This window comes from Hemitrygon akajei, chromosome 16 (genome assembly GCF_048418815.1).
Source record: "Hemitrygon akajei chromosome 16, sHemAka1.3, whole genome shotgun sequence".
Taxonomy (NCBI): domain Eukaryota; kingdom Metazoa; phylum Chordata; class Chondrichthyes; order Myliobatiformes; family Dasyatidae; genus Hemitrygon; species Hemitrygon akajei.
In genome coordinates this window covers 48,754,910-48,769,030 of record NC_133139.1, presented here as the reverse complement: position 1 = coordinate 48,769,030, position 14,121 = coordinate 48,754,910, and the positions used below count along the sequence as shown (strand labels likewise).

At 44.5% G+C, this 14,121-nt stretch overlaps 1 protein-coding gene across 1 annotated transcript in view; it reads right to left on the bottom strand.

Moving 5' to 3' along the window:
- Window positions 1-14,121, bottom strand: part of LOC140740034 (AP-1 complex subunit mu-1) — a 141,742-nt gene that overhangs the window by 113,292 nt on the left and 14,329 nt on the right. Inside the window, exons 2-3 of the mRNA XM_073068846.1 lie at window positions 13,696-13,852; window positions 1,069-1,136 (exon numbers count right to left, since the gene is read on the bottom strand). Of these exons, the coding sequence (XP_072924947.1) occupies window positions 1,069-1,136; window positions 13,696-13,852 (225 nt within the window). The remainder of the gene's footprint in view (window positions 1-1,068; window positions 1,137-13,695; window positions 13,853-14,121) is intronic.

Here is a 14,121-nt window from a genome sequence, read left to right as displayed (position 1 = left end):
AAGGCCAGAGCATTCAGAGGGGGTAAGGTTCAAGGAAGAGGGAAGAGTGCTGAAGTCCAGGTTGATGTCTCGTTGGCAATTCGAGATGAAAAAGATCCAGAGCAGGCAGAGAACCAGATCGGGCTGTCCAAGAGGAGGAGGGTTGAAGACAGGAGAAGGGGGTCATCAGTGGGGGTTGTGAAATTCTTGCCAAAGAAGTGGGCATGGAAACAGAGGCGACAGAAAAAGAGCTCAATGACGTGACGGACGCAAAACTCACAGAGGTGGGGTGAAGGACGACAAAGGTAAGGCCCTTGTTGAAAAGAAAACATTCTGTCACAGAAAGGGGAAGGCAGAGGGAATGGTGAAGACACGGCAAGGATGAGAGCTGGGATCAAAGCGGGGAAGAAAATTGGTGGTGCCAGAGGAGAGAGGAGGGTTGGGGTGTTTATAGAAGGTAGGATGGGAGGAAGATGGAGGCTCCAAATACCCAAGAGGTGAGAGTGGAGTCTGACAGTGGAGCAAGTCAAGCTGCTCCAGTTGTCAGTCCACTGCTAGTGTTAGAGGTTTGGGTTCAAGTACCCCTTAAAACACTGATAGTCTAGTGGATCATCAAGGCAGATCATCTGCTCCATCAGGTGGATACAAAAAAGAAATCCCACGGCACCATTTCAAAGAGTAAAGCTGTTCCTGGCGTCTAATCGTTACAGTCTGTGAAAGCTTGTTGAACAGCAGTGACTAGACTTTTAAGAGATTCATTCACTGCTTTGGAATGTCATGGCTTCAAAAATGGCATATATTATTTTCTTTTCTAGCATTCCATCCTTGATTGTGCTGACAAATATCTGCATACATGCTACGTGCATTCACAATCAAGAATCTTTAGCTACAAAGAAAAGGCCCACAAATTCAGGTAGATCTGATGCGAGAGTGGAAAGTTACTGAATTACACTGAGCTAGTCAATCTCAGAAGTAACTCTGTTGATGTATTGAACTGGGGATGGTGGGGGATGGGGAAGATAGAAAGAATACATGACTGAACCCAGAAATGGAGTCGAGAAGAGAAAAGAAGAAACCCAATGTTCTTACCTGAACTACCTTATAGAGGAAAGCAAACACCAGCGACACACATGCATTCTTCTTGGAGGTTGCAACAACTGCACAGAGATTAAGGTCAACCTGTTAAAACGGACAGCTCTAATTTTTTATTAGCGCGCCACTGTAGGTGGGCTAGGTTAGCAATGAACCCAAATTAGCTAAAGTACAACAGAAATACAATTAATAGTCATATTGAAGTCTGGTGAATAATTAAGTCCCCAAAAGTTTGGACTTCAGTGACAGTGCTACTTACTGATATTATGAAATACGATACCCATGGCAAACTTGAACCATGTTATGTTTGTGATGCTGCTCAATGGTGAAAAAGGTTTACCAACTAAGACTGACTAGCATCAATGAGCATACAATAGCTGCTGGTTAGTATCTCCCAACCTTTGAAGAAATAATAAAGAAATCAAATAACTGAAAAGCAGGTAAAATCAGGTAAAAGGAGCTATTCATCAATGATGTGGTGAACAAGAGTGTTGATCGATGTTATCAATATGAGCTTACAGAAAGTAACAAGGGTTGACATACATGATAATTATTGTTCCTATGAAACAGTAGGTGTTCCCTGTTACATTAACCTAGAAGTCTAAACAAATATTTCAGAATCAAGAGCTTCAGTCACATCAAGTTAACCAACAATTTCATGTACAGTTGATTGAATAAATTTTGGGGGATGAGGGTGGGGGGGAGTTGAGGACTCTATTTTGAAACTGAAAGATTGCTACACAACCTCCTCAGGCCCACAAATGTATTTATGGGAATGAAATATCTAGTCTACTGTTTCCCTACAAGTTTAAAAGCTAGTTGATTATCCTCCAAGATGACCTTCACGCAGTCTTCATCAAGAACATAATGTCAAATGTCATTGAACTCGGTGCAATGACACAAATAGAAAATTGTTTAACTAGCAGGAAATGATAGATATAAATGGAGGGAAGTTTCCTATGCATTTCCCCAGGGGTTACTACTAGGACCATTGCTTTCTTAGTGTATTTTAATAATTTTAATATTGTGCTATCTAAATAAAAATTTTCAGATGAAGGTTTAGTGAAACTGAGGACAATCATGAACTTCAAGATGACACACCAGTGGAATAGGTAAACAGGTGACAAAATCAATTCAAAATGAAAATTATTAATTTTCTGTGGGAAAAATAAGAGGCCATGTAAGCCAATGGATATGAAGTTCAAGGGCACTGAGATTCAAGATTGTTTAATGTCATTTTCAGTACACAAGTGTAAAGGAGAGCAAAATAATTGTTACTCTGGATCGGATACAGCACAAAAAAGACACGATAAAGAACATAATAACAAAAAACCACATTAAATACAAGTACCTAAGATAGCTTATATACATAGACTGATTGCATGGCCACAATGTGAGGCTAGGCAAAGGAATCGCTGTACACAGTGATTCCAACAGGAAATGATAAAGTAGTGGTGGTACGGGTTGTGATCGGGTGAATTATTACCTGGGGAAAGTAACTGTTTTTGAGTTTGGTGGTCCTGGCAAAGATGTGGCATAGCCTCCTCCCAGACAGGAGTGAGCCAAACAGTCTGTGCACCCTTGTGATGTTGCTGGCCTTTTTCTGGCACCTTTTTGTATATATATCCTTAATAGTGGGTAGTCTAGTATCAGTGATGTGTTGGGTAGTTTAGATTACCCATTGTAAAGTCTTCCCGTCTGCCACAGTGCAGTTTCCATACCATGCAGTGATGCAGCATGTTAGGATGCGCTCTACTGCACACCTTTAGAAGGACACGAGTATTGATGTACATAGTCCAGCTCTTTTCAACTTTCTCACAAGGTAGAGATGTTGGTGAGGTTTCTTGATTGTGTAAAATATGTTTGGGATGATGAGAGGTAGTGCAAGATTGGCACTCCTAGGAGTTTGAAAGTGCTTGCAGTTTCCACTTCTGTTGCACCGATGCAAAGAGGCGTGAGAGGGGCCCGAGTTCTCCTGCAATCAATAACCATCGAATTTGTCTTGTTCACACTGAGGAAGCAGTTGTTTGCCTGGTGCCAGGGCTTGAGCTCTTCCACCTCCTCTCTGTAGGTTGCCATATTGTTAGTGATAGGCCCCACCACTGACAGGTGTTTAGCCATGCACTCATGTGTGAGCAGTGTACTCAGCGCATAGCCCTGGGGGCACCCGGGTTGATGATGATGACCAGGGAGGAGTGGTTATGCATCCTGACTCTCTGAGATCTGTTGATTAGGAAGTCCAACACTCAGTTGCACTGTGGTGTAGTTAGACCGAGGAGTAGGAGTTTGCTCACCAGGGACTGTGGGACAATAGAACTGAGTGCCAAACTGAAATCCAGAAACAACATTTTGATATGTGTCCTTGTTTTGTAATTGTGCCAGGGCCAGGTGTATGACAGGACGCTATGGCATTTATCGTAGAGCAATTCTGTTGCTGCACGGCCTCAAGTCATGGCAAAGACTGGATCTCGGGCTGCATTGTTGCCTGTTTGCAGCTGCCCAGGAGAGAGATGCCGGAGTCAGTGTGCTCCATCCGAGTGTGGCAGGAATGGAGTTTTTGATGTATGCCATTATCAGCCATTTATAACACTTCAAGATTACTGGTGTCAGTGCCACCAAGTGGCAGTCATTTAGTTCTGAGGTGTAGTCTTTGTTACAGGGATAATGGTGGCTGAGTTGAAGTGTGTGGGGACAGCAGCCTGGACGAGTGAAGTGTTGAAGATGTTCACAAAGACATCAGTGAGTTGATATGCACATTCCCCAAGTACACAGCCTGGGAAGTTGTCTGGCCCAGCCACCTTACAGGGGTCGACTCTCTGCAGAGTTCTTTTCAATTCTGCTGCTGTTACAGTGAGAAGAGTGGGAGGGTCTGTGTGATCTGGGTGGGTTCCATGAGCATAGATTCTTAAAAGCATTAAGGCAGGTTAACAAAAGGATCAAAAGTGGCATATGGGATCACTGGTTTATACATAATGGCAAATATAACAAAAGAAAGGAATTCATAATGAATATTCATGAAACATTGCTGTGGCCACAACTGGAATATAGATGAACTGCATGCCACGTTGAACATTAAAGAGAACACAAGCCCTGATAATACAACTTTGTCATTGTTTGACTCTCTTAACCTTGAAAGCTGGCAAGTTTGAATTGAGAACCCATAAAAGCCTGCTTTGTGAGATGCCCACAATTAAACGCTATGCTTCTTATGGAAATATAGTCAATTCAAGTTTAACTGTCATTCAATCATACGTGAATACCCAAGAATACAGCCAAAGGAAAAGTTGTTACTCCAGAGCCAAGGTGCAAAACACAGCACAAAACATATATAGAACATACAAAGCAGCAAGCACATATATCATTAAAATACAGTCACATGAAAAATATTTAGTTCAAGACATTGGGTCCATGAATATTATAGCAGTCTGATGTTGAACACAAACTGGATTGTCATCTGTTGAGCAAACACTAAAGGATTACACCGACTCCAGCTTGGACGCCCACCACACCACCACCCCCCACCACTCGGATGGAGCGCACTGACTCCAGCATCTCTCTCCTGGGTAGCTGCAAACAGGCAACAATGCAGCCTGAGATCCAGTCTTTGCCATGACTGAGGCCATGCAGCTCCCCTACCATCCTCCAATAAATCAATGAATAAGACTTGCAATATTCCACATTAACAACATCCAACAGGGTCTTGCGATCACAAGATTAGTGACTAAAGCGATCATCTGCTGTTAAGCTACACAATGCTTTTGTGTACCAACTGTTCTCTGATGATCCACACCAAGCCCGGTTCCTCAGTCAATGGGTAATTCCTCCGACTGCACAGACCTGCAGCACTCCAAGTTCTCAATATCCAGCAGGGTCTTGCGATCATAAAATATACACTTCTGGTTGGTCCCATAGAATCTTACTGGATAATTATGAAACAGAATGTAATTTCTTACTCTTAATTCCCATCCTCTTAAAATATCTTGCACTTGAACTTATGTCTGTCACCACACTATTCCTTCTAGCCTAAAATCTCTCTCTGTACACATCCAAAAATTTCAACATCTCTTAGAAAATGCTCTAATCTTTGCATTGTGTTATGTGTCCACGATGGATGACCTCATTCTCAGGCTGAGTTCCATCTGACACATTTTGGCCCTTAACCCATTTTTTCAATATTGTTTCCAACATTTTGATCCCATGTATACGGCTTGATGTGCTGTTTAACTTAATGTTGGCAGAACACAAGTTTGTCCAACTTCTTGATATAAAACATGCCTTCTAATCCAGGCAGCTTCCTGATAAACCTCTTCTGCACCCTCTCCAAAGCCTTGACATCCGTCCTATAATGGGGTGACCAGAACTGTATGCAATACTCCAGATGTGGCCCAACTAGAGTTCTATAAAACTGCAACATAATGTCCTGACTTTAGAACTCAAATGTCTCAACTAATAAATGCAAGCATGCCATATGCCTTCTGAACTACCCCATCAACTTGTGTACCCACTTTCATGTAACTACCGACATGGATCCCAAGTTTCGTCTGCTCAACAACTGTTAATGGTCTTGCCCATAATAGCATATTGTCTCCACCTGTCATTTCTCCATCCATATGTGTAACTTATCTATATCCCACTGTATTCTATGCCAGTCATCTACACTATCCACAACTCACCAATCTTTGTATCAGCTTCAACCTTACTAAGCCACCCATCTATACTTTCATCCCAGTCTTTATATACATTACAAATAGCAGAGGTCCCAGATACTTTTACAGTATGGGAATCCCAGCCACTATGTGAAAAGTTAAAATCACTTACTATAACAACCTTGTTTCCTGCAACAGTCTGCAATCTCTCTGCAAATATGTTTCTCTAAATCCTTTGGACTGTTGGGTGGTCTGCAGTAATGTGGTCATACCTTTCTTATTTCTCAGTTCCACCCATAGCACCTCACATACCATGACATTTTTCCTGACTAGTAACACCATCCCTCCTCCCTTAATCTCTCTCGCTGTTCAAAAACAATGAGATCCCGGAATATTGAGCTGCCTGTCCTGTCCCTCCTGCAACCAAGTCTCACTAATGGCTACAATATCATAGTTCTAGGTGTTGATCCATGCCCTGAGCTCCTCTACCTTTTCTACAATACTTCTTGCATTGAAAAATTCACACCATGCTCAAGCTTTTGGTTCCTGGGTTTATCTGAGGTCTCAACAACTTCTGTCTCCACAAGCTCTCCACTAACTGTTCTGGCACTCTGCTTCCCATCTCCCTACAACCCTAGTTTAAACCCCACTGTGTAGCACTAGCAAACATTCCTGCTAGGATACTACTCCCCTTCGAGTTCAGGTGCAAACGGTCTCTTTCTGTACAGGTCCCACCTTCTCTGATCCCAATGATCCAAAAATATTATGCCCTCCCTCCTACACCAACTCCTTAGCCACGTGTTCAACTGTATTATGTTCCTATTTCTGGACTCACCAGCCTGTGGCACAGTAGCAATACTACTGATCCTGCCTTTTGACTTAGCACCTAATTCCCAGAAATCACTTTGTAGAGCCTCGTCAGTCTTCCTACCTATGTCACTGGTACCTACATGGACCATGACCTCTGGCTGTTCACTCTCCCACTTAAAAATGCTGAATACTCGATCCAAGATATCCTGGACTCTGGCACCCAGGAGGCAACATACCATCTGGGAATCTGATACTCATTCATAGAACCTCCTTTCTGTTCCTCTAACTAACAAATCCCTTATCACTACAGCTCACTTCTTCTCCCCACTTCCCTTCTGAGTCACAGAGTCAGACTCAGTGCTTTGCCTTTGACTCTAACTTCTTAAGCTTATGTTCTAAACTCTGCCTATTCTCACCAAAGACCGGTGAGCCAAAGCATGACCACTCTAACACTGGCCCACTTGCACAATGGCTACTCTGCTTAAACAATGCTTCCTTTTATTGGCCCTTGCTAAGTTACTAATAACCCAAGCAATCACCTGCTCTGCAGACAAGTTCCAAAGGGCACCACTGGCTTTTTAAAAGTGGTGTGCAATGTCCACAAGGACAGTCTCCAACTCACTCCATAATCTCCCATTCTGCAGACAGGTTCTGAAAGGCACCACTTGCTTTTAATGAGATTCCCCTCATTCTTCTAAACTCCAGCTAGTACAGACCCAGAGCCATTAAACACTCCTTAAACATTAGCCCTTCAATTCCAGTGATCATTCTGATGAATCTTCCCTGGACACTTTCCAATGCCAGCACATCCTTTCTTAGATAAGAGGCCCAAAGCTGCTCACAATACTCCAAGAGTGGTCTGACCAATACCTTATAAAGCCTCAACATTACATCCATGCTTTTATATTGTAGTCCTCTCAAAATGAATAATACAGAACAATACAGCACAGTACAGGCCATTCAGCCCACAACGTTGTGCCACCCCTTAAACCTTGCCTCCCATATAATCCTCCACCTTAAATTACTCCATATTCCTGTCTAGCAGTCTCTTAAATTTCACTAGTGTATCTGCCTGCACCACTGACTCAGGCAGTGCATGCCACGCACCAACCACTCTGAGTAAAAAACCTTCATCTAATATACCCCTTGAACTTTCCTCCCCTTACCTTAAAGCCATGCCCTCTTGTATTGAGCAGTGGTGCCCTGGGGAAGAGGCACTGGCTGTCCACTCTATCTATTCCTCTTAATATCTTATATACCTCTATCATGTCTCCTCTCATCCTCTTCGCCAGAGAGTAAAACCCGAGCTCCCTTAATCTCTGATCATAATGCTAAACCAGGCAGCATCCTGGTAAATCTCCTCTGTATCCTTCCTATAGTGAGGCGACCAGAACTGGATACAGTACTCCAAGTGCGGCCTAACCAGAGTTTTATAGAGCTGCATCATTACGCCGCGACTCTTAAACTCTATCCCTCGACTTATGAAAGCTAACACTCCATAAGCTTTCTTAACTACCCTATCTACCTGTGAGGCAACTTTCAGGGATCTGTGCACATGTACCCCCAGATCCCTCTGCTCCTCCACACTCCCAAGTATCCTGCCATTTACTTTGTACTCTGCCTTGGAGTTTGTCCTTCCAAAGTGTACCACCTCACATTTCTCCGGGTTGAACTCCATCTGCCACTTCTCAGCCCACTTCTGCATCCTATCAATGTCTCTCTGCAATCTTCGACAATCCTCAACAGTATCCACACCACCACCAACCTTTGTGTCATCTGCAAACTTGCCAACCCACCCTTCTACCCCCACATCCAGGTCGTTAATAAAAATCACGAAAAGTAGAGGACCCAGAACCGATCCTTGTGGGACACCCCAAGTCACAACCCTCCAATCCGAATGTACTCCCTCCACCACGACCTCTGCTTTCTGCAGGCAAGCCAATTCTGAATCCACCTGGCCAAACTTCCCTGGATTCCATGCCTTCTGACTTCCTGAATAAGCCTACCGTGTGGTACCTTGTCATCATGCTAACATCAAGTCAAGTTTATTGCCATTTAGCTATATATAACAAATACAACCATATAAGACATATAAAAATGAGACATTTCTCTGAACCAGGGCGTAAAGCACAGAAGTGCACATAATACGTGATAACTTACTAAAGTAAGGATAAAATCTACACATGAATCACACATAAATTACTAACTAATGTGCAATATTAAATAAATAGGTATGGAACAGATTAAACAGTGACACATCTAATACAATGTGGCAGGGAGTTCAGAAGCCTCATGGCCTGTGGAAAGAAACTGTTTCTCATCCTGAACGTTCTCGTTTTTATGCATCGTGGTCTCCTTAGTAATGCTAAGGACCTGTGTACACAGTGTTCCTGATAAATTTCCCCAGTTGATGGTAGTGAGACCTCTATGATCCTCTCAGTTGTTCTCACAGTTCTTTGCAGGGAGTTCCGGTCTGATGCTCTCATACCAGATGGATGTCAGGATGCTCTCAATGGTGCTCCTGTAAAACGCAGTTAAGATGGGTGGTGGTGGGGGGCCTTGCTTGCCTGAATCTTCTTAGGAAGTGGATTGCATTTGCCTTCCTTACTACTGACTCAACCTTCAAGTTCATTTATCGGAAACTTCTTTAACCCCTTGCCTCTGATTTCACCTCTGATAAATGAGGAGATTGCAAAATTTAGTCTGAAAATCTGCAGATGCTGGAAATCCAAGCATTTGGAGGAACTCAGCAGCCCAGGCAGCATCTATAGAAAAGAGTAAATAGTCATCATTTCGGGCCAAGACCCTTCATTAGGACTAGAAAAAAAAGATGAGAAGTCAGACCAATAAGGTGAGGGGACAGGAGGAGGAAGTACAAGGTAGTAGGTGATAGGTGAAAATGGGAGCAGGAAGGGTGAAGCAAAGAGCTGGGAAATTGATTGGTGAAAAAGGTAAAGGACTGGAGAAGGTGGTAGCTGATAGGTGAAACCTGCCCATAACCTCCCTCTGGTGCGCCTTTGCCTTTCCTTTCATTCATGGCCTTCTATCACCTATTATATTTCCCTTTCTTCAGCTCTTTATCTCTTTCGGGTCTGGGTCAAAATATGATTGAAAAGTTGAAGGGCCAATCAATGCGGGTTCCAGCGACCATGGATTGGCTCCGGCCGTCGATCTCGGCTGCCTCAGCAACCCAGGGCATATTCAAAACCCGGATTCCAGCACCATCAACGCAGGTTCCAATGGACACGGACAGCTTCAAAGCAATTGCGCAACCACCGACTGCGACTCCAGCCTTGAACTCCAGGCCGGGTCTTCACGTGCTGCGATTGTGACTCCCGTCTCCCCATCCCCCACCACCACTCTGCAATCCACTCTCCCTCAGATCCCATCGTCAGCCCTCAGAGGCTCCATCTTCCTCTCACCCCAACCCTTCCCTCTCCACTGACACTACCAGCCTCCCTCCCCCCTCTGATCGCATCTCTCATCCGTGCCGGGTCTTTACCATTCCCTCCGACCTTCAACTCTCTGAGGCAGAGCGCTCTGTCCTCAGTAAGGGCCTCAGCTTTGTCCCCCTTCGCCCACACCTCAGCGAGTTCCGCATACGCCATGACGCTGAACTCTTCTTCCGCCGGCTCCGTCTCCGAGCTTACTTCTTTGGCAAGGGCTCTCCTACCCCCACCAATGACGCTTTCTCCCGTCTTCAACCCTCCTCCTCTTCATGGACACCCTGCTCTGGTCTTCTGCCTGCTCTGGATCTCTTTATTGCTAATTGCCGATGAGACATCAACCGACTTCACCACACCCTGTTCCAATTCCAACCTCACTCCTTCCGAACGCTCTGCTCTCCGCTCCCTCCGCACCAATCCCAACATCACTATAAAACCCGCTGATAAGGGGGGAGCTGTTGTTGTCTGGGGTACTGACCTTTACCTGGCCGAGGCACAGCGACAACTCTCTCATACCTCCTCTTATTTACCCCTTGATCATGACCCCACTAAGGAGCACCAGGCCACTGTCTCCTATACCATCACCAACCTTATCAGCTCTGGGGATCTCCCATCCACTGCCACCTACCTCACAGTTCCCACACCCTGCACTTCCTGTTTCTACCTCCTACCCAAGATCCACAAACCTGCCTGTCCAGGTAGACCTATTGTCTCAGCTTGCTCCTGCCCCCGAACTCATTTCTGCATACCTTGACACTGTTTTATCCCCCCTTTGTTCAATCTCTTCCCACCTATATTCGTGACACTTCTCACCCTTTGAATTTTTTCAATGATTTTAAGTTCCCTGACCCCCACCGTCTTATTTTCACCATGGACATCCAGTTCTTATGTACCTCCATCCCCCACCAGGACGGTCTTAAAGCTCTTCACTTCTTTTAGGATTCCAGACCTAACCAATTCCCCTCTACCACCACTCTCCTCCGTCTAGCCGAATTAGTTCTTACTCTAATTTCTCCTTTGGCTCCTCCCACTTCCTCCAAACCAAGGGTGTAGCCATGGGCACCCGCATGGGTCCCAGTTATGCCTGCATTTTTGTTGGCTTCGTGCAACAGTCCATGTTGCAAATCTATACGGGTATCCGTTCCCCTCTTATCCTTCGCTACATCGACGACTGCACTGGTGCTGCTTCCTGCACGCATGCTGAGCTCGTTGACTTCATTAACTTTGCCTCCAACTTTCACCCTGCCCTCAAATTTACCTGGTCCATTTCCGTCACCTCCCTCCCCTTTCTTGATCTTTCTGTCTCCATCTCTGGAGACGGCTTATCTACTGATATCTGCTATAAGCCTACAGACTCTCACAGCTACCTGGACTATTCCTCTTCCCATCCGTCTCTTGCAAAAATGCCATCCCCTTCTCACAATTCCTCTGTCTCTGCCGCATCTACTCTCAGGATGAGGCTTTTCATTCCAGGATGAAGGAGATGTCTTCCTTTTTTAAACAAAGGGGCTTCCCTTCTTCCACCATCAACTCCGCTCTCAAACGCATCTCTCCCATTTCCCACACATCTGCCCTCACCCCATCCACCCGCCACCCCACTCGGGACAGGGTTCCCCTTGTCCTTACCTACCAACCCACCAGCCTCCAGGTCCAATGTATAATTCTCCGTAACTTCCACCACCTCCAACGGGATCCCACTACCAAGCACATCTTTCCCTCCCCACCTCTTTCTGCTTTCCGAAGGGATCGCTCCCTACGTAACTCCCTTGTCCACTCGTCCCCCCCATCCCTTCCCACCGATCTCTCTCCTGGCACTTATCCTTGCAAGTGGAACAAGTGCTACACCTGCCCTTACACTTCCTCCATCACCACCATTCAGGGCCCCAGACAGTCCTTCCAGGTGAGGCGACACTTCACCTGTGAGTCGGCTGGTGTGGTATACTGCATCCGGTGCTCCTGGTGTGGCCTTTTATATATTGGTGAGACCCGACACAGACTGGGAGACCGTTTCGCTGAACACCCACACTCCGCCAGAGAAAGCAGGATCTCCCAGTGGCCACACATTTTAATTCCACGTCCCATTCCCATTCTGATATGTCTATCCATGGCCTCCTCTACTGTCAAGATGAATCCACACTCAGGCTGGAGGAACAACACCTTATATACCAGCTGGGTAGCCTCCAACCTGATGGCATGAACACTGACTTCTTTAACTTCCGTTAATGCCCCTCCTCCCCTTCTTACCCCATCTCTGACAATATTTGTTTTTTTTTCTCTCTCTGCCCATCACTCTGCTTGTTCTCCATCTCCCTCTGGTGCTCCCCCCCCCCTTTCTTTCTCCCGAGGCCTCCCGTCCCATGATCCTTTCCCTTCTCCAGCTCTGTATCACTTTCACCAATCACCTTTCCAGCTCTTAGCTTCATCCCACCCCCTCCGGCCTTCTTCTATCATTTTGCATTTTCCCCTCCCCCACTACTTTCAAATCTCTTAGTACCTTTCCTTTCTGTTAGTCCTGACCAAGGGTCTCGGCCTGAAACGTCAACTGTGCTTCTCCTTATAGATGCTGCCTGGCCTGCTGTGTTCCACCAGCATTTTGTGTGTGTTTTATGCAATTTACCTCCATTTAAGTAATACTTTTTGTTCTTTTATCCAAAACTTCATATTCCCCATTGAAAAAACGCCCAGGTAGCATTTGGTCATGGATTATTGATTAATGGCATTGTCATGCCAGATGAACAAGCAATGTATCCAGGATATTATAAATTAAGACACAGAGAATAAAATCCAGAGAAACATATAAACCCATATAAAACACCAGTGTGGCTCCAGCTGAAGTATAATGCTTACATTTTATACATACCTAAGCAATTTTTACAAGATCTTTAGTGTTGATATGTAGTTCACTAGAATGGTTCTAGAAACAGATCATGTAGTTGCTGGGGCAAATTAAAACTACAGTTGTTCTCCTTATACTTAAGGCAAAGATGACCAAGAAAAACATCCAAATCTGCAAAACGATTCCAGTGCTGTAGAGTTAGGCAGTGAGGAGGGCACAGAACCAGGAGTGATACAGGGGAAATTATTTTATACTTCTAATTGTGGTGAATACAGATTTTTATACCTTTGAAAAGGGAATTGATAAATTACTTGAAGGAGAAACTGCAGACTTATTGGAAAAAGAGAAAGTAGTGAAACTAACCCTTCAGAGCAAGCAATGGGAGAGGCCGAATGGTCTTTTCCTGTGTAATAATCTAACATTTTGTGTATTGCTCTTGATTTCCAGTATCTGCAGAATCCCTTGTGTTTACTAGTGTTCTTTTTTATGGGATCATATTGTGGAACAGTGATTTAATTATTGATTTAACCACTGGACTACTGTTATATTTGAGATTTGAAGCTTAGCTGCATTATATGTTCATATATCTGTACCAGAAGTTTGGATGTATCACTTTTACACTGATTGTGACTGAATACAAACTACAACACAAACACAGCAATTACGTATTGCAGCATTCAGAGCAGAAGGCTCTGTCCTATCCAAGACTATTCTACCTCCTAGCCTCCCACAATCTGAGGTAAGTTTTTGATATAGGTAGCATTTTGAAAACACCAAAGTGAATTGGTGAGACAGTTTTGAAAAGTCTACAAATGCTAAAACATCCTTTATGTATAGTTAGTTTAAATCTTCAAAGGCAAATGATCAAAACTGCTTTTAAGGATACGGTATAGGTTGTTATGTTTAATCCACATGAATCGAACTGCTCCGTGTGACAAGATGGGTGTCAGAGAGCATTCTTCCTCTTTTTCCATCAGAATAGGCATGAAATGTTCTATTTCTGACATTTCCACGTCTCCTCGATAATTCCGACAGATTAGGACCTGAGAAATAAGACACATTTAGCAATATTGTGACATATTCTGGAAAACAGTGATAAGACTATTTACTTCACCACAGTGATAGGCCCTAGTCACAACAAGCCCAAAGCACCAGCAGCTGGGAGATATTGTGGGGGTGGCGATGGAAATGGGGTGCACTCTCCTCAGCAGGGAGGTTAATCATTCACATCTCGGCATTTCCATGTTGGTTGCAGGAAACCCTGCTGGGTCTTCAGGTAGTTTATTGGATACACTCTCCTCCCTTCTCTCCC